Genomic DNA, 21903 nt, shown 5'->3' with positions numbered 1-21903 from the left:
GTCTGTGTGACCAGTGGGAACAGAACCCCAGTCTGTGTGACCAGTGGGAACAGAACCCCGGTCTGTGTGACCAGTGGGAACAGAACCCCGGTCTGTGTGACCAGTGGGAACAGAACCCCGGTCTGTGTGACCAGTGTGAACAGAACCCCGGTCTGTGTGACCAGTGGGAACAGAACCCCGGTCTGTGTGACCAGTGGGAACAGAACCCCGGTCTGTGTGACCAGTGGGAACAGAACCCCGGTCTGTGTAACCAGTGAGAACAGAACCCCGGTCTGTGTGACCAGTGGGAACAGAACCCCGGTCTGTGTAACCAGTGGGAACAGAACCCCGGTCTGTGTGACCAGTGGGAACAGAACCCCGGTCTGTGTGACCAGTGGGAACAGAACCCCGGTCTGTGTAACCAGTGGGAATAGAACCCCGGTCTGTGTAACCAGTGGGAACAGAACCCCGGTCTGTGTAACCAGTGGGAACAGAACCCCGGTCTGTGTAACCAGTGGGAACAGAACCCCGGTCTGTGTGACCAGTGGGAACAGAACCCCGGTCTGTGTGACCAGTGGGAACAGAACCCCGGTCTGTGTGACCAATGGGAACAGAACCCCGGTCTGTGTGACCAGTGGGAACAGAACCCCGGTCTGTGTGACCAGTGGGAACATAACCCCGGTCTGTGTGACCAGTTGGAACAGAACCCCGGTCTGTGTGACCAGTTGGAACAGAACCCCGGTCTGTGTGACCAGTTGGAACAGAACCCCGGTCTGTGTAACCAGTTGGAACAGAACCCCGGTCTGTGTAACCCGTTGGAACAGAACCCCGGTCTGTGTAACACGTTGGAACAGAACCCCGGTCTGTGTAACCAGTGGGAACAGAACCCCGGTCTGTGTGACCAGTGGGAACATAACCCCGGTCTGTGTGACCAGTTGGAACAGAACCCCGGTCTGTGTGACCAGTTGGAACAGAACCCCGGTCTGTGTGACCAGTGGGAACAGAACCCCGGTCTGTGTGACCAGTGGGAACAGAACCCCGGTCTGTGTGACCAGTGGGAACAGAACCCCAGTCTGTGTGACCAGTGGGAACAGAACCCCGGTCTGTGTGACCAGTGGGAACAGAACCCCGGTCTGTGTAACCAGTGGGAACAGAACCCCGGTCTGTGTGACCAGTGTGAACAGAACCCCGGTCTGTGTGACCAGTGGGAACAGAACCCCGGTCCGGTCTGTGTGACCAGTGGGAACAGAACCCCGGTCTGTGTAACCAGTGGGAACAGAACCCCGGTCTGTGTAACCAGTGAGAACAGAACCCCGGTCTGTGTGACCAGTGGGAACAGAACCCCGGTCTGTGTAACCAGTGGGAACAGAACCCCGGTCTGTGTGACCAGTGGGAACAGAACCCCGGTCTGTGTGACCAGTGGGAACAGAACCCCGGTCTGTGTAACCAGTGGGAATAGAACCCCGGTCTGTGTAACCAGTGGGAACAGAACCCCGGTCTGTGTAACCAGTGGGAACAGAACCCCGGTCTGTGTAACCAGTGGGAACAGAACCCCGGTCTGTGTGACCAGTGGGAACAGAACCCCGGTCTGTGTAACCAGTTGGAACAGAACCCCGGTCTGGGTAACCCGTTGGAACAGAACCCCGGTCTGTGTAACCCGTTGGAACAGAACCCCGGTCTGTGTAACCAGTGGGAACAGAACCCCGGTCTGTGTTCTAACCCCAGCCAGCCTGCTCTAACCCCAGCCAGTCTGCTCTAACCCCAGCCAGTCTTTTCTAACCCCAGCCAGTCTGCTCTAACCCCAGTCGCTCTGCTCTAACCCCGCTCTGCTCTAACCCCGCTCTGCTCTAACCCCGCTCTGCTCTAACCCCACTCTGCTCTAACCCCAGTCAGTCTGCTCTAACCCCAGTCAGTCTGCTCTAACCCCAGTCAGTCTGCTCTAACCTCAGCCACTCTTCTCTAACCCCAGCCACTCTGCTCTAACCCGAGTCAGTCTGCTCTAACCCCAGCCACTCTGCTCTAACCCCAGTCAGTCTGCTCTAACCCCAGCCACTCTGCTCTAACCCCAGTCAGTCTGCTCTAACCCCAGTCAGTCTGCTCTAACCCCAGTCAGTCTGCTCTAACCCCAGTCAGTCTGCTCTAACCTCAGCCACTCTTCTCTAACCCCAGCCACTCTGCTCTAACCCGAGTCAGTCTGCTCTAACCCCAGCCACTCTGCTCTAACCCCAGTCAGTCTGCTCTAACCCCAGCCACTCTGCTCTAACCCCAGTCAGTCTGCTCTAACCCCAGTCAGTCTGCTCTAACCCCAGTCAGTCTGCTCTAACCCCAGTCAGTCTGCTCTAACCCCAGTCAGTCTGCTCTAACCCCAGCCAGTCGGCTCTAACCCCAGCCAGTCTGCTCTAACCCCAGTCAGCCTGCTCTAACCCCAGCCAGCCTGCTGTCAGTAAATCCAGTCAGACTAATCAGAGGTATTGTTGCTGTAGTGTGGAAATACAAACAGGAACAGCAGAGGACAGCAGGGTGTCTGCTCCTCTCTCTCTCATAGCCTAATTATAGACACAGTGTGTACTACAGAACAGGGTAGCGGAGCGTAAATTGTCCTAGAAAGACATGCAACACGGGCCCCCCTGGGATGGGAAACCTGGGTCCTATTCATTAGGCACCGAAACAGAACAAACGGACTGAAACAGGGACGGACTACCTGAACTTGTCTAATAAGAAACGCTTATTGTCACGTTCTGTTGCAAAACTTTTTTGCTACGGTTTGCACTAATGAACACGACCCCGTTTCCGTTTCTCATCCTCTCCCATCCCTCCTCTCCCTCTCCCCCTCTCCCTCTTCCCTCCCTCTCGTCTCCTTCTCCTCTCCCCCTCCTCCTCTCCTCCCGCCTCTCCTCTCCCTCTCCTCTCCTCTCCCCCTCCTCCCCCTCTCTCCTCTCCTCTCCCCCTCTCTCCTCTCCTCTCCCCCTCCTCCTCTTCCCTCCCCCTCTCTCCTCTCCTCTCCCCCTCCTCCTCCTCCTCTCCTCCTCTCCCCCTCCTCCTCCTCTCCTCTCCCCCTCCTCCTCCTCTCCTCTCCCCCTCTCTCCTCTCCTCTCCCCCTCTCCCCCTCTCTCCCCTCCCCCTCTCTCCTCTCCTCTCCCCCTCTCTCCTCTCCCCCTCGTCTCCCTCTCCTCTCCCCTCCCCTCCTAGCAGGTAGAGAGTAGTGTTGTCAGCGTTGACAGAGTGTTCTGTACCATAGAGAGGAAAGGGACTGGCCACCCTGACATGACTCACTGCACCCTACCTTTGTGTTCACGTCCTGTTCTGCGTAAAGCCCTGTGTGTGTACAGACAGTCACAGTACACACTCCACAGACAGTCACAGTACACACTCCACAGACAGTCACAGTACACACTCCACAGACAGTCACAGTACACACTCCACAGACAGTCACAGTACACACTCCACAGACAGTCACAGTACACACTCCACAGACAGTCACAGTACACACTCCACAGACAGTCACAGTACACACTCCACAGACAGTCACAGTACACACTCCACAGACAGTCACAGTACACACTCCACAGACAGTCACAGTACACACTCCACAGACAGTCACAGTACACACTCCACAGACAGTCACAGTACACACTCCACAGACAGTCACAGTACACACTCCACAGACAGTCACAGTACACACTCCACAGACAGTCACAGTACACACTCCACAGACAGTCACAGTACACACTCCACAGACAGTCACAGTACACACTCCACAGACAGTCACAGTACACACTCCACAGACAGTCACAGTACACACTCCACAGACAGTCACAGTACACACTCCACAGACAGTCACAGTACACACTCCACAGACAGTCACAGTACACACTCCACAGACAGTCACAGTACACACTCCACAGCCACATGAGAGCGTGGCTAAAAAGGACAGCTTTACAACACACACATGGCCTTAGGCGAAGTGTTGAGTACGCCAGAGGAACGACAGGCTTATCAATATTAAAACACTGTAGTTTGTCTTGGTGCGAGGATGTCTGTCTGTGGGGTCAGGAAAATACAAGAGAGGCTGATTGTATGAGCTGTGTTTGGCTGCTATGTTGAACAACAGTGTTGTGTTATCCTCCAGAACCAGAGAGACACTATAATACTGTTGTATTACATTCTGCCTCCATAGAGACACTATAATTCTGTTGTATTACAGTCTGCCTCCATAGAGACACTATAATACTGTTGTATTACAGTCTGCCTCCATAGAGACACTATAATACTGTTGTATTATATTCTGCCTCCATAGAGACACTACAATACTGTTGTATTACATTCTGCCTCCATAGAGACACTATAATACTGTTGTATCACATTCTGCCTCCATAGAGACACTATAATACTGTTGTATCACATTCTGCCTCCATAGAGACACTATAATACTGTTGTTTTACATTCTGCCTCCATAGAGACACTATAATACTGTTGTATTACATTCTGCCTCCATAGAGACACTATAATACTGTTGTATCACATTCTGCCTCCATAGAGACACTATAATACTGTTGTATCACATTCTGCCTCCATAGAGACACTATAATACTGTTGTATTACAGTCTGCCTCCATAGAGACACTATAATACTGTTGTATTACAGTCTGCCTCCATAGAGACACTATAATACTGTTGTATTACAGTCTGCCTCCATAGAGACACTATAATACTGTTGTATTACAGTCTGCCTCCATAGAGACACTATAATACTGTTGTATTATATTCTGCCTCCATAGAGACACTAAAATACTGTATTACACTCTGCCTCCATAGAGATACACTATAATACTGTATTACATTCTGTCCTTAGAGCGCTGTGCTTCCTGAAGCTAGATATGTTTGCTGAAGCCAAGCAGGACTGTGACTCTGCCCTGAGGCTGGAGCCAGCCAATAAGAAGGCCTTCTACAGACGGGCCATGGCCAATAAAGGCCTCAAGGTAAAGGGACAGGTTTTAGGGATTCACACGACTAGTTCGCGGGTTTGGCCGCCAATCTGGGTTGACTACTTTTGTAGACAGGTATTGAAACGACTACCTGGTCTCTTCCTCTTCCTCCACATATATATGTGTGTGTGTGTGTGTGTGTGTGTGTGTGTGTGTGCCCCCATCCCCAGGACTACCTGGCGTGCAGCTCTGACCTACAGGAGGTGCTACAGCAGGATCCCAACGTAGCGGAGGCTGAGAAGGAGCTGGAGGAGGTCACGCTGCTGCTCAGACAGAGTCTGGCCCGGGGATCACCTAGCAACCCCAGGAGAACTGTACCCATCACTGAGGTAGAATATACTACACATTAATAATACACTATACTACACATTAATATATACACTATACTGCCATACCCATCACTGAGGTAAAATATACTACACATTAATAATACACTATACTACACATTAATATATACACTATACTACACATTCATATATACACTATACTACACATTAATATATACACTATACTACACATTAATATATACACTATAATACACATTAATATATACACTATACCCAACATTAATATATACACTATACTACACATTAATATATACACTATACTACACATTAATATATAAACTATACTACACATTAATATATACACTATACTACACATTAATATATACACTATACTACACATTAATATATAAACTATACTACACATTAATATATACACTATACTACACATTAATATATACACTATACCACACATTAATATATACACTATACTACACATTAATATATACACTATACCACACATTAATATATACACTATACTACACATTAATATATACACTATACTACCATACCCATCACTGAGGTAGAATATACTATGCATTAATATATACGCTATACTACATATTAATATATACAGTATACTACACATTAATATATACACTATAATACACATTCATATATACACTATACCACACATTAATATATACACTATACTACACATTAATATATACAGTATACTACACATTAATATATACACTATACTACACATTAATATATACACTATACTACCATACCCATCACTGAGGTAGAATATACTATGCATTAATATATACGCTATACTACACATTAATATATACAGTATACTACACATTAATATATACACTATACTACACATTAATACATACACTATACTACACATTAATACATACACTATACTACCATACCCATCACTGAAGGAGGACTGGACCCATCACTGAGGTACTGTAGCTAGCCAACACTTGTTCTACACCTTGGGCCAGTTCTCTCGACCCAGACATAGTTACAGTGCAAAGTGCTGTACAGAAATGAGATTCAGTAACGGCCAAGTAAAAAACAGAGGACACAGGTAATGTAATAATCGGGAAGGACACAGCTAATGTAATAATGGGTTAAGACACAGCTAATGTAATAATGGGGTAGGAAACCGCTAATGTAATAATGGGGAAGGACACAGCTAATGTAATAATGGAGAAGGACACAGCTAATGTAATAATGGGGTAGAACACAGCTAATGTAATAATGGAGAAGGACACAGCTAATGTAATAATGGGTAAGGACACAGCTAATGTAATAATGGGGAAGAACACAGCTAATGTAATAATGGAGAAGGACACAGCTAATGTAATAATGGGAAGGACACAGCTAATGTAATAATGGAGAAGGACACAGCTAATGTAATAATGGGTAAGGACACAGCTAATGTAATAATGGGGAAGAACACAGCTAATGTAATAATGGAGAAGGACACAGCTAATGTAATAATGGGAAGGACACAGCTAATGTAATAATGGGGTAGGAAACCGCTAATGTAATAATGGGGAAGAACACAGCTAATGTAATAATGGGGAAGGACACAGCTAATGTAATAATGGGGAAGAACACAGCTAATGTAATAATGGGGAAGGACACAGCTAATGTAATAATGGGGAAGGACACAGCTAATGTAATAATGGGGAAGGACACAGCTAATGTAATAATGGGGAAGGACACAGCTAATGTAATAATGGGGAAGGACACGGCTAATGTAATAATGGGGAAGGGCACGGCTAATGTAATAATGGGGAAGGACACAGATAATGTAATAATGGTTAAGACACAACTAATGTAATAATGGGGAAGGACACATATAATGTAATAATGGGGAAGGACACAGCTAATGTAATAATGGGAAGGACACAGCTAATGCAATAATGGGGAAGGACACTAGATAATGTAATAATGGGGAAGGTAACGGCTAATTTATTAATGGGGAAGGACACTAGATAATATAATAATGGGGAAGGACACTAGGTAATGTAATAATGGGGAAGGACACAGCTAATGTAATAATGGAGAAGGACACGGCTAATTTATTAATGGGGAAGGACACTAGATAATGTAATAATGGGGAAGGACACTAGATAATGTAATAATGGGAAGGACACAGCTAATGTAATAATGGGGAAGGACACAGCTAATGTAATAATGGGGAAGGACACAGCTAATGTAATAATGGGGAAGGACACAGCTAATGTAATAATGGGAAGGACACAGCTAATGTAATAATGGGGAAGGACACTAGATAATGTAATAATGGGGAAGGACACAGCTAATGTAATAATGGGGAAGGACACTAGATAATGTAATAATGGGGAAGGACACAGCTAATGTAATAATGGAGAAGGACACAGCTAATGTAATAATGGGAAGGACACAGCTAATGTAATAATGGGGAAGGACACTAGATAATGTAATAATGGGGAAGGACACAGCTAATGTAATAATGGAGAAGGACACAGCTAATGTAATAATGGGGAAGGACACTAGATAATGTTATAATGGGGAAGGACACGGCTAATGTAATAATGGGGAAGGACACAGCTAATGTAATAATGGAAAGGACACTAGATAATGTAATCATGAGGAAGGACACTAGATAATGTAATTAGGGGCCACAAAGCGGTGTCTAGATGGTCACAAGCTGTCTTCCTGTCCTCCGTCAGGTTGAGGGGACTGAGGACGAAGACCGGCAGGTTGCAGAGCCAGACAGGACCAAAGCAGCAGAATCAGAGACAGCAGAAACATCAACAACATCCACGTCAACCCCAGGCCCAGCAGAGAACCACTGTGGAGGAGGAGGAAGAGGAGGAGAGGAAGAGGCAATAACCATCAACCTCCAGCCCTCGAACGCCTATGAGTTCAACCAGTCCCTGAACGCAGCGCGGGCCCAGTCCAACCTCCCAGCCTGTGCTGAGCTGCTGAGCCGTGTTCCCCCTGAGACTCTGCCCGTCTACCTCAGTAATCAGCTGGATGGACACACAGTCAGCTTCCTTATGCAGACCCTGGACACACAGCTCCTACAGAAGGACCCTGACCTCGTCTACCAGCACCTCAACCATCTACACACTGCTGACAGGTTCTCGGTATGATCTAGAAGCTTCACCTTGGCCGACCATTCAAAACAAACCACAATGAACCAACGTCGCGCTGCTCCTTGCCTTTTAAAAGTCTTCGCATGTTAATGTGATCTTGGTGAACGTCTGGAAAATGTCCTTCATAAGTCAAGTGCAGTGAGATGATGGTGCTTTGTGGTTCGTTTTGAATCCCGGAATGAAATGAATGTATTTTTCATTCTTGTTCAGTGTTTTGGATATTTTTATTTAGCTAAACTAGACAGTCTGTTGTCAGGTTGTAGTGCTGACCACTGTGTGTCTCTACTGACCACTGTGTGTCTCTACTGTTGTCAGGTTGTAGTACTGACCACTGTGTGTCTCTACTGTTGTCAGGTTGTAGTGCTGACCACTGTGTGTCTCTACTGACCACTGTGTGTCTCTACTGTTGTCAGGTTGTAGTACTGACCACTGTGTGTCTCTACTGTTGTCAGGTTGTAGTGCTGACCACTGTGTGTCTCTACTGTTGTCAGGTTGTAGTGCTGACCACTGTGTGTCTCTACTGACCACTGTGTGTCTCTACTGTTGTCAGGGTGTAGTACTGACCACTGTGTGTCTCTACTGTTGTCAGGTTGTAGTACTGACCACTGTGTGTCTCTACTGTTGTCAGGTTGTAGTGCTGACCACTGTGTGTCTCTACTGTTGTCAGGTTGTAGTGCTGACCACTGTGTGTCTCTACTGACCACTGTGTGTCTCTACTGTTGTCAGGGTGTAGTACTGACCACTGTGTGTCTCTACTGTTGTCAGGTTGTATTACTGACCACTGTGTGTCTCTACTGTTGTCAGGGTGTAGTACTGACCACTGTGTGTCTCTACTGACCACTGTGTGTCTCTACTGTTGTCAGGTTGTAGTACTGACCACTGTGTGTCTCTACTGTTGTCAGGTTGTAGTACTGACCACTGTGTGTCTCTACTGACCACTGTGTGTCTCTACTGTTGTCAGGTTGTAGTGCTGACCACTGTGTGTCTCTACTGTTGTCAGGGTGTAGTACTGACCACTGTGTGTCTCTACTGTTGTCAGGTTGTAGTACTGACCACTGTGTGTCTCTACTGTTGTCAGGTTGTAGTGCTGACCACTGTGTGTCTCTACTGTTGTCAGGTTGTAGTACTGACCACTGTGTGTCTCTACTGTTGTCAGGGTGTAGTGCTGACCACTGTGTGTCTCTACTGTTGTCAGGTTGTAGTACTGACCACTGTGTGTCTCTACTGTTGTCAGGGTGTAGTGCTGACCACTGTGTGTCTCTACTGTTGTCAGGTTGTAGTACTGACCACTGTGTGTCTCTACTGTTGTCAGGTTGTAGTACTGACCACTGTGTGTCGCTACTGTTGTCAGGTTGTAGTACTGACCACTGTGTGTCTCTACTGTTGTCAGGTTATAGTACTGACCACTGTGTGTCTCTACTGTTGTCAGGGTGTAGTACTGACCACTGTGTGTCTCTACTGACCAATGTGTGTCTCTACTGTTGTCAGGTTGTAGTGCTGACCACTGTGTGTCTCTACTGACCAATGTGTGTCTCTACTGTTGTCAGGTTGTAGTACTGACCACTGTGTGTCTCTACTGACCAATGTGTGTCTCTACTGTTGTCAGGTTGTAGTGCTGACCACTGTGTGTCTCTACTGTTGTCAGGGTGTAGTACTGACCACTGTGTGTCTCTACTGACCACTGTGTGTCTCTACTGTTGTCAGGTTGTAGTGCTGACCACTGTGTGTCTCTACTGTTGTCAGGTTGTAGTACTGACCACTGTGTGTCTCTACTGTTGTCAGGGTGTAGTACTGACCACTGTGTGTCTCTACTGTTGTCAGGTTGTAGTGCTGACCACTGTGTGTCTCTACTGTTGTCAGGTTGTAGTACTGACCACTGTGTGTCTCTACTGTTGTCAGGTTGTAGTACTGACCACTGTGTGTCTCTACTGTTGTCAGGTTATAGTACTGACCACTGTGTGTCTCTACTGTTGTCAGGGTGTAGTACTGACCACTGTGTGTCTCTACTGTTGTCAGGGTGTAGTACTGACCACTGTGTGTCTCTACTGTTGTCAGGTTGTAGTACTGACCACTGTGTGTCTCTACTGTTGTCAGGTTGTAGTACTGACCACTGTGTGTCTCTACTGTTGTCAGGGTGTAGTACTGACCACTGTGTGTCTCTACTGTTGTCAGGTTGTAGTACTGACCACTGTGTGTCTCTACTGTTGTCAGGGTGTAGTACTGACCACTGTGTGTCTCTACTGTTGTCAGGGTGTAGTACTGACCACTGTGTGTCTCTACTGACCACTGTGTGTCTCTACTGTTGTCAGGGTGTAGTACTGACCACTGTGTGTCTCTACTGTTGTCAGGTTGTAGTACTGACCACTGTGTGTCTCTACTGTTGTCAGGTTGTAGTGCTGACCACTGTGTGTCTCTACTGACCACTGTGGGTCTCTACTGTTGTCAGGTTGTAGTACTGACCACTGTGTGTCTCTACTGTTGTCAGGGTGTAGTACTGACCACTGTGTGTCTCTACTGTTGTCAGGTTGTAGTACTGACCACTGTGTGTCTCTACTGTTGTCAGGTTGTAGTGCTGACCACTGTGTGTCTCTACTGACCACTGTGTGTCTCTACTGTTGTCAGGTTGTAGTACTGACCACTGTGTGTCTCTACTGTTGTCAGGTTGTAGTATTGACCACTGTGTGTCTCTACTGTTGTCAGGTTGTAGTACTGACCACTGTGTGTCTCTACTGTTGTCAGGTTGTAGTACTGACCACTGTGTGTCTCTACTGACCACTGTGTGTCTCTACTGTTGTCAGGTTGTAGTACTGACCACTGTGTGTCTCTACTGTTGTCAGGTTGTAGTACTGACCACTGTGTGTCTCTACTGTTGTCAGGGTGTAGTACTGACCACTGTGTGTCTCTACTGTTGTCAGGTTGTAGTGCTGACCACTGTGTCTCTACTGACCACTGTGTCTCTACTGTTGTCAGGTTGTAGTACTGACCACTGTGTGTCTCTACTGTTGTCAGGTTGTAGTGCTGACCACTGTGTGTCTCTACTGTTGTCAGGTTGTAGTACTGACCACTGTGTGTCTCTACTGTTGTCAGGTTGTAGTGCTGACCACTGTGTGTCTCTACTGACCACTGTGTGTCTCTACTGTTGTCAGGTTGTAGTACTGACCACTGTGTGTCTCTACTGTTGTCAGGTTGTAGTGCTGACCACTGTGTGTCTCTACTGACCACTGTGTGTCTCTACTGACCACTGTGTGTCTCTACTGACCACTGTGTGTCTCTACTGACGCTGCTGTTTTGACCACTGTGATGTTGTATTGTTTATTGATACCGATCAGGGAAACAGCTGTTTTAAAGGCCACTGTGTATCAACAGGTAGTCGTGATGCTGTGTTAACCGTATATGCATATCCTAGCTTCTGGGCCTGAGTAGCAGGCAGTTTAATCATCTCTGTGTGTTAACCCCTCGTCTCTGTGTGTTAACCTTATATGCATATCCTAGCTTCTGGGCCTGAGTAGCAGGCAGTTTAATTTGGGCTCGCGTTTCATCCAAATGTCCTAATGCTGCACCCTACCCTAGTGAAGTTAACGGATGCCCTGTTAACCTCTCGTCTCTGTGTGTTAACCTCTCGTCTCTGTGTGTTAACCTCTCGTCTCTGTGTGTTAACCTCTCGTCTCTGTGTGTTAACCTCTCGTCTCTGTGTGCTAACCTCTCGTCTCTGTGTGCTAACCTCTCGTCTCTGTGTGTTAACCTCTCGTCTCTGTGTGTTACCAGGTCGTCGTGATGCTGCTAAAGAGTGAACATGATCAGATGACTCGACTGTTTGACCGTCTGTCTGCTGTGGACAGTGATGCCTTCAGTAAGAACGATGTGCAGAACCTGGCCAACAAGTACATCTGACCTCTAACCTCTGACCCTGTCTGGCCTGCTGGAGCGCATCCCAAATAGGTCCCTATTACAGAGTGCACTATGGAGGGAATAAGGCACCATTTGGAAACATCACAGCCGACTTTAAATACGAGTCCAGACTGCAAATCACCTCTCAATATTATTTTGTAGGTCAAGTCACAATTTACCCATGATACACCACGATTTTGATGTTCTCAAACGCGACCCTTCACTCTGTCCTGCGTGAAGCTCCCAACATGACGTACTGGATCTATGCAACGTTGCACAACACGACTCAGAAGATGCTGAACGAGCTCAGAGCATTACGGACCCAAACCGACCTGTTTCTTTATCTCTGTGTAATATATCACATCTCTACCGACCGCTACTAGGTATTTCTCTCTGTGTAATATATCACATCTCTACCGACCTCTACTAGGTATTTCTCTCTGTGTAATATATCACATCTCTACCGACCGCTACTAGGTATTTCTCTCTGTGTGATATATCACATCTCTACCGACCTCTACTAGGTATTTCTCTCTGTGTAATATATCACATCTCTACCGACCGCTACTAGGTATTTCTCTCTGTGTAATATATCACATCTCTACCGACCGCTACTAGGTATTTCTCTCTGTGTAATATATCACATCTCTACCGACCGCTACTAGATATTTCTCTCTGTGTAATATATCACATCTCTACCGACCTCTACTAGGTATTTCTCTCTCCAAAGACCTTATTCACCCTGATCTGTTTTAGCGTTAGTTGACCGACAGTAAATGTTGTGAACTATTTAGCTTTTAAAAAACATCAATGCATAAGGTCCAATGTTCCAAGATATCTGTCAGCATTTCCCTGCTGGGTCCGTGTTCTGCGGGCCAGGTCCATTTCCCTGCTGGGTCCGTGTTCTGCGGGCCAGGTCCATTCTCCTGCTGGGTCCGTGTTCTGCGGGCCAGGTCCATTCTCCTGCTGGGTCCGTGTTCTGCGGGCCAGGTCCATTCTCCTGCTGGGTCCGTGTTCTGCGGGCCAGGTCCATTCTCCTGCTGGGTCCGTGTTCTGCGGGCCAGGTCCATTCTCCTGCTGGGTCCGTGTTCTGCGGGCCAGGTCCATTCTCCTGCTGGGTCCGTGTTCTGCGGGCCAGGTCCATTCTCCTGCTGGGTCCGTGTTCTGCGGGCCAGGTCCATTCTCCAGCCTGCAGAACCTTGTCAAATCAGATAACAACCATTACAATGTAGGACTACTTTCCCAGGCTGCTTTGACTGGCCAATAGGACGGTTGATTTGTGTTTTTTTTAAAGCTTGGAAGACATAACGACTTGAATTGACCGGGCTAGCGTTAGCCCCAGAGGCTATTCAGAAAACAACATGTTGTTGTACAGCTTTATCGTGCTGATATTGAACTAGATTAATGCATGAAGCATAAATCACAATATTAACCGAGCGAATAAACGATCCAAACGGCACTATTTCCTCTGGGGTTCAAGGAGTATTTGACCATCCGTTCTCTGTCTAGAAATACAGTGCTAGTTTTGGGGCAGTCGTCTCAGTTCTGTGTATAACCCCCATTTGTCTGAAAACAATGATGAAGCAATGTGCTCAATACTAACGGGGAATTATACAGGAAGTCCAGGTAAATGCAAAGTAAGTGTGTAAAAACATGTATCTTTTGAAGAAATGACCAGAAGTTATGAGTCAGCCAGCCAGCCAGCCAGCCAGCCAGCCAGCCAGTCAGTCAGCCAGCCAGCCAGCCAGCCAGTCAGTCAGTCAGTCAGTCAGTCAGTCAGCCAGCCAGCCAGCCAGTCAGCCAGCCAGCCAGCCAGTCAGTCAGCCAGCCAGTCAGTCAGCCAGCCAGCCAGCCAGCCAGCCAGTCAGCCAGTCAGCCAGCAGAGCACCCTTCCATCCAGCAGTCTAATGCTCACAGTGGAGAGACGAGAAGCAGCATCTTTGTGAGATGTGCCTTTGGAGTTCAGCTTTTGGATCTACACTGTTCTGTTGTGAACCCATTTCAGATGTTCTGTTGTGAACCCATTTCAGATGTTCTGTTGTGAACCCATTTCAGATGTTCTGTCGTGAACCCATTTCAGATGTTCTGTCGTGAGCCCATTTCAGATGTTCTGTCGTGAACCCATTTCAGATGTTCTGTTGTGAACCCATTTCAGATGTTCTGTCGTGAACCCATTTCAGATGTTCTGTCGTGAACCCATTTCAGATGTTCTGTCGTGAACCCATTTCAGATGTTCTGTCGTGAACCCATTTCAGATGTTCTGTTCGTTGCAGAAGACAATAGTACATTTAAAATGACTTGTCAAAATGTCAGTGTGTTCTTCTTCTTTCTGTGTCAACCTCAAAGTGATCTGAATGTACCAGTCGCTTGGTTTAACCATTCTATAGCAATATAGCTGCACGGTCAGCGGGCTAGTGGCTCAGGGAGGGAGTCGCTTGGTTAAACCATTCTATAGCAATATAGCTGCACGGTCAGCGGGCTAGTGGCTCAGGGAGGGAGTCGTTTGGTTTAACCATTCTATAGCAATATAGCTGCATGGTCAGCGGGCTAGTGGCTCAGGGAGGAAGTCGCTTGGTTTAAGAGAGTCGCTTGGTTTAAGAGAGTCGCTTGGTTTAAGAGAGTCGCTTGGTTTAATCAATCTATAGCAATATAGCTGCATGGTCAGCGGGCTAGCGGCTCAGTGAGGGAGTCGCTTGGTTTAAGGGAGTCGCTTGGTTTAATCATTCTATAGCAATATAGCTGCATGGTCAGCGGGCTAGCGGCTCAGGGAGGGAGTCGCTTGGTTTAAGAGAGTCGCTTGGTTTAAGAGAGTCACTTGGTTTAAGAGAGTCGCTTGGTTTAAGAGAGTCGCTTGGTTTAAGAGAGTCGCTTGGTTTAATCATTCTATAGCAATATAGCTGCATGGTCAGCGGGCTAGCGGCTCAGTGAGGGAGTCGCTTGGTTTAAGGGAGTCGCTTGGTTTAAGGGAGTCGCTTGGTTTAACCATTCTATAGCAAAATTAAAAATATGTAAAAATGTGTTTTAAGTCAAAAATGTAAATGGTTCTTTAACAATAAAACTGGGATAAATAGTTTATACATGCTTATTTCTCTGATACTGTACAAAATCACAATGATTGTGAATATATTAATGTTATGAAAAACTGAATAAAAGTGAAGACCAATTGTCCTCTTGATTCTTATTGTCACTAAAAACTGATATCTGCCTCAGAATGCTTGCTGTTCGTTGACTACAGCTCAGCGTTCAACACCATCGTGCCCACGAAGCTCATCACAAAGCTAAGGATCCTGGGACTAAACACCTCCCTCTGCAACTGGATCCTGGTGGTGAGGGTAGGTAACAACACGTCTGCCACGCTGATCCTTAACACTGGAGCCCCTCAGGGGTGTGTGCTAGTCCCCTCCTGTACTCCCTCAGGGGTGTGTGCTAGTCCCCTCCTGTACTCCCTCAGGGGTGTGTGCTAGTCCCCTCCTGTACTCCCTCAGGGGTGTGTGCTAGTCCCCTCCTGTACTCCCCAGGGGTGTGTGCTAGTCACCTCCTGTACTCCCCAGGGGTGTGTGCTAGTCCCCTCCTGTACTCCCCAGGGGTGTGTGCTAGTCCCCTCCGGTACTCCCTCAGGGGTGTGTGCTAGTCCCCTCCTGTACTCCCTCAGGGGTGTGTGCTAGTCCCCTCCTGTACTCCCTCAGGGGTGTGTGCTAGTTCCCTCCTGTACTCCCTCAGGGGTGTGTGCTAGTCCCCTCCTGTACTCCCTCAGGGGTGTGTGCTAGTCCCCTCCTGTACTCCCCAGGGGTGTGTGCTAGTCCCCTCCTGTACTCCCCAGGGGTGTGTGCTAGTCCCCTCCTGTACTCCCTCAGGGGTGTGTGCTAGTCCCCTCCTGTACTCCCTCAGGGGTGTGTGCTAGTCCCCTCCTGTACTCCCTCAGGGGTGTGTGCTAGTCCCCTCCTAGTCCCTCCTCCGAGACCTGGTGGTAGGCCTGATCACCGACAACGACTAGACAGCCTATAGGGAGGAGGTCAGAGACCTGGTGGTAGGCCTGATCACCGACAACGATGAGACAGCCTATAGGAGGAGGTCAGAGACCTGGTGGTAGGCCTGATCCCCGACAACGATGAGACAGCCTATAGGGAGGAGGTCAGAGACCTGGTGGTAGGGCCTGATCACCGACAACGATGAGACAGCCTATAGGGAGGAGGTCAGAGACCTGGTGGTAGGCCTGGTCCCCGACAACGATGAGACAGGCCTGATCTCCAACAACGATGAGACAGGCCTGATCCCCAACAACGATGAGACAGCCTATAGGGAGGAGGTCAGAGACCTGGTGGTAGACCTGATCCCCGACAACGATGAGACAGCCTATAGGGAGGAGGTCAGAGACCTGGTGGTAGGCCTGATCCCCGACAACGATGAGACAGCCTATAGGGAGGAGGTCAGAGACCTGGTGGTAGGCCTGATCCCCGGCAACGATGAGACAGCCTATAGGGAGGAGGTCAGAGACCTGGTGGTAGGCCTGATCCCCGACAACGATGAGACAGCCTATAGGGAGGAGGTCAGAGACCTGGTGGTAGGGCCTGATCACCGACAACGATGAGACAGCCTATAGGGAGGAGGTCAGAGACCTGGTGGTAGGCCTGATCCCCGACAACGATGAGACAGGCCTGATCTCCAACAACGATGAGACAGGCCTGATCCCCAACAACGATGAGACAGGCCTGATCACCGACAACGATGAGACAGCCTATAGGGAGGAGGTCAGAGACCTGGTGGTATGCCTGATCCCCGACAACGATGAGACAGCCTATAGGGAGGAGGTCAGAGACCTGGTGGTAGGCCTGATCCCCGACAACGATGAGACAGGCCTGATCCCCGACAACGATGAGACAGGCCTGATCACCGACAACGATGAGACAGCCTATAGGGAGGAGGTCAGAGACCTGGTGGTAGGCCTGATCCCCGACAACGATGAGACAGGCCTCATCTCCAACAACGATGAGACAGGCCTGATCCCCAACAACGATGAGACAGCCTATAGGGAGGAGGTCAGAGACCTGGTGGTAGGCCTGATCCCCGACAACGATGAGACAGGCCTGATCTCCAACAACGATGAGACAGCCTATAGGGAGGAGGTCAGAGACCTGGTGGTAGGCCTGATCCCCGACAACGATGAGACAGGCCTGATCCCCGACAACGATGAGACAGGCCTGATCACCGACAACGATGAGACAGCCTATAGGGAGGAGGTCAGAGACCTGGTGGTAGGCCTGATCACCGACAACGATGAGGCAGCCTATAGGGAGGTGGTCAGAGACCTGGTGGTAGGCCTGATCCCCGACAACGATGAGACAGCCTATAGGGAGGAGGTCAGAGACCTGGTGGTAGGCCTGATCCCCGACAACGATGAGACAGCCTATAGGGAGGAGGTCAGAGACCTGGTGGTAGGCCTGATCCCCGACAACGATGAGACAGCCTATAGGGAGGAGGTCAGAGACCTGGTGGTAGGCCTGATCCCCGACAACGATGAGACAGCCTATAGGGAGGAGGTCAGAGACCTGGTGGTACATCCTTTTTGGACATGTAATTTGGACATGTAATTTGTGTTTTGGAAGGGCTGCGGTCTCAATCCTTCCTCAATCCATCCTCGTTCGTCAGCCTTCCTTCCGTACCTGTATGGGCTGCGGTCTCAATCCTTCCTCAATCCATCCTCGTTCGTCAGCCTTCCTTCCGTACCTGTATGGGCTGCAGTCTCAATCCACCACATCCTCGTTCGTCAGCCTTCCTTCCGTACCTGTATGGGCTGCGGTCTCAATCCTTCCTCAATCCATCCTCGTTCGTCAGCCTTCCTTCCGTACCTGTATGGGCTGCGGTCTCAATCCTTCCTCAATCCATCCTCGTTCGTCAGCCTTCCTTCCGTACCTGTATGGGCTGCAGTCTCAATCCACCACATCCTCGTTCGTCAGCCTTCCTTCCGTACCTGTATGGGCTGCGGTCTCAATCCACCACATCCTCGTTCGTCAGCCTTCCTTCCGTACCTGTATGGGCTGCGGTCTCAATCCACCACATCCTCGTTCGTCAGCCTTCCTTCCGTACCTGTATGGGCTGCGGTCTCAATCCACCACATCCTCGTTCGTCAGCCTTCCTTCCGTACCTGTATGGGCTGCGGTCTCAATCCACCACATCCTCGTTCGTCAGCCTTCCTTCCGTACCTGTATGGGCTGCGGTCTCAATCCACCACATCCTCGTTCGTCAGCCTTCCTTCCGTACCTGTATGGGCTGCGGTCTCAATTCACCACATCCTCGTTCGTCAGCCTTCCTTCCGTACCTGTATGGGCTGCGGTCTCAATCCACCACATCCTCGTTCGTCAGCCTTCCTTCCGTACCTGTATGGGCTGCGGTCTCAATCCACCACATCCTCGTTCGTCAGCCTTCCTTCCGTACCTGTATGGGCTGCGGTCTCAATTCACCGCATCCTCGTTCGTCAACCTTCCTTCCGTACCTGTATGGGCTGCGGTCTCAATCCACCACATCCTCGTTCGTCAGCCTTCCTTCCGTACCTGTATGGGCTGCGGTCTCAATCCACCACATCCTCGTTCGTCAGCCTTCCTTCCGTACCTGTATGGGCTGCGGTCTCAATCCACCACATCCTCGTTCGTCAGCCTTCCTTCCGTACCTGCGGTGAAAACTGGCAGAGCTACAAGGCTGTTTGTCCGACCAGGAGACATCACGGGAAACGTCTAGAACGTCTGAAAGGTCTCCCCTACAGACTAATGTGGCCCTCCTATAGAAAGGGGAGACTCTCACTAACACCTCTGTAACGTTAGAAAGGTCTCCCCTACAGACTAATGTGGCCCTCCTATAGAAAGGGGAGACTCTCACTAACACCTCTGTAACGTTAGAAAGGTCTCCCCTACAGACTAATGTGGCCCTCCTATAGAAAGGGGAGACTCTCACTAACACCTCTGAAAGGTCTCCCCTACAGACTAATGTGGCCCTCCTATAGAAAGGGGAGACTCTCACTAACACCTCTGAAAGGTCTCCCCTACAGACTAATGTGGCCCTCCTATAGAAAGGGGAGACTCTCACTAACACCTCTGTAACGTTAGAAAGGTCTCCCCTACAGACTAATGTGGCCCTCCTATAGAAAGGGGAGACTCTCACTAACACCTCTGAAAGGTCTCCCCTACAGACTAATGTGGCCCTCCTATAGAAAGGGGAGACTCTCACTAACACCTCTGTAACGTTAGAAAGGTCTCCCCTACAGACTAATGTGGCCCTCCTATAGAAAGGGGAGACTCTCACTAACACCTCTGAAAGGTCTCCCCTACAGACTAATGTGGCCCTCCTATAGAAAGGGGAGACTCTCACTAACACCTCTGTAACGTTAGAAAGGTCTCCCCTACAGACTAATGTGGCCCTCCTATAGAAAGGGGAGACTCTCACTAACACCTCTGAAAGGTCTCCCCTACAGACTAATGTGGCCCTCCTATAGAAAGGGGAGACTCTCACTAACACCTCTGTAACGTTAGAAAGGTCTCCCCTACAGACTAATGTGGCCCTCCTATAGAAAGGGGAGACTCTCACTAACACCTCTGAAAGGTCTCCCCTACAGACTAATGTGGCCCTCCTATAGAAAGGGGAGACTCTCACTAACACCTCTGTAACGTTAGAAAGGTCTCCCCTACAGACTAATGTGGCCCTCCTATAGAAAGGGGAGACTCTCACTAACACCTCTGAAAGGTCTCCCCTACAGACTAATGTGGCCCTCCTATAGAAAGGGGAGACTCTCACTAACACCTCTGTAACGTTAGAAAGGTCTCCCCTACAGACGAATGTGGCCCTCCTATAGAAAGGGGAGACTCTCACTAACACGTCTGAAAGGTCTCCCCTACAGACTAATGTGGCCCTCCTATAGAAAGGGGAGACTCTCACTAACACCTCTGAAAGGTCTCCCCTACAGACTAATGTGGCCCTCCTATAGAAAGGGGAGACTCTCACTAACACCTCTGTAACGTTAGAAAGGTCTCCCCTACAGACTAATGTGGCCCTCCTATAGAAAGGGGAGACTCTCACTAACACCTCTAACGTTAGAAAGGTCTCCCCTACAGACTAATGTGGCCCTCCTATAGAAAGGGGAGACTCTCACTAACACCTCTGAAAGGTCTCCCCTACAGACTAATGTGGCCCTCCTATAGAAAGGGGAGACTCTCACTAACACCTCTGTAACGTTAGAAAGGTCTCCCTTACAGACTAATGTGGCCCTCCTATAGAAAGGGGAGACTCTCACTAACACCTCTGAAAGGTCTCCCCTACAGACTAATGTGGCCCTCCTATAGAAAGGGGAGACTCTCACGAACACGATGGGTGTTCTCATCTGAAGGTAACCTGGTAACCGTTAAAAATTAAAAACCTAAAGGTAACCTTTAAAAATTAAAAACCTAAAGGTAACCTTTAAAAATGATCATAGTAGTTTTATGCACCCCAAAAGAGGTTCAAATGTAGAAAAAAATATATAGTTCCGGATCTTTCTTATATCTCATAGACAGAGGACACCTCAAAACCTTATTCCTTAAGATAGCCCAGAGAAATATTGACTATAGCAGTAAAGGCCAAATGCAGTATTTTATTAAATACTTTAATTATATTTGTTTTTTGATACCTACAGGGGTAATATAATTCTAAATGAAATAACTCAATGATCCATGGTTTAACCCTCTTAAAACAATTCCATATGACCATCTTATTAAAACAATTCCACATGTCCGCTTAGTAGAACCTGCTGAAGACTCACATGCTGGTCTGTGATTCATTAAACTAGATCGGCAGTTTCATGTCTCTATACTGTATTTCAGTTTCCTTCTCCAAGCCTCTAAAACACAGTGCAATGTCAGTCATTCAGTCGATCAGTCTCCACATTGAGACACCACCATTAACAACAACCTTAGGGAGGAGACCGACCAGGAAAAGTTTAAGAGATATTTATTTTTTTAGATATGCATTTTACACACATTGTAAAAGGAAATTAGCAAACTAATATACAGATACCTTTAAATGCCATTCTAGCCTGGTCCCAGATCTGTGTGTGTCCTCTGTCCATCTCCTTTGGTCATTACCACATCAAACACAGATCTGGGGACAGGATAATGTCATTCTGCACAAATTAGAAAATCTAACTGGCACTAGTGTTTAAAGTATAGGAAAGGAAATGGACAGGGCAGAGAATTAAACCAACAGGAAATGGACAGGGCAGAGAATTAAACCAACAGGAAATGGTCAGGGCAGAGAATTAAACCAACAGGAAATGGTCAGGGCAGAGAATTAAACCAACAGGAAATGGACAGTGCAGAGAATTAAACCAACAGGAAATGGACAGGGCAGAGAATTAAACCAACAGGAAATGGACAGTGCAGAGAATGAATCAGGGAATAAACACAGACAACGTGTGTGAGGGGAGGAGAGGCAGCAGCATTTAAATCAGTCCAGAGATGTCATCATTCAGCCACATGTCTTCACAGACCGGCAGGAGACACGGAACAGACACGGTCCTGATGGCACACTACTCTCTAGATAGTACACTACCTGTGCACTGTGTCGGGGAATAGACTGT

The 21903-nt window shown here is 48.2% G+C and overlaps 1 protein-coding gene across 1 annotated transcript in view; it reads left to right on the top strand.

Annotated features, from left to right (window-relative positions):
* The window catches only part of LOC139395231 (sperm-associated antigen 1-like), a 59149-nt gene extending 44403 nt beyond the window's left edge, over positions 1-14746 (top strand). Inside the window, exons 16-19 of the mRNA XM_071142879.1 lie at positions 4831-4957; positions 5134-5292; positions 7989-8408; positions 12183-14746. Coding sequence (XP_070998980.1) covers positions 4831-4957; positions 5134-5292; positions 7989-8408; positions 12183-12308 — 832 coding nt within the window. The 3' untranslated portion in view covers positions 12309-14746. The remainder of the gene's footprint in view (positions 1-4830; positions 4958-5133; positions 5293-7988; positions 8409-12182) is intronic.
* Positions 14747-21903: the final 7157 nt, after the last annotated feature.

This window comes from Oncorhynchus clarkii, unplaced genomic scaffold (assembly GCF_045791955.1).
Source record: "Oncorhynchus clarkii lewisi isolate Uvic-CL-2024 unplaced genomic scaffold, UVic_Ocla_1.0 unplaced_contig_13799_pilon_pilon, whole genome shotgun sequence".
In the NCBI taxonomy this organism is placed as follows: domain Eukaryota; kingdom Metazoa; phylum Chordata; class Actinopteri; order Salmoniformes; family Salmonidae; genus Oncorhynchus; species Oncorhynchus clarkii.
The sequence above is the reverse complement of the archived record's forward strand: the minus strand, read 5'-3'. Positions and strand labels throughout refer to the sequence as shown.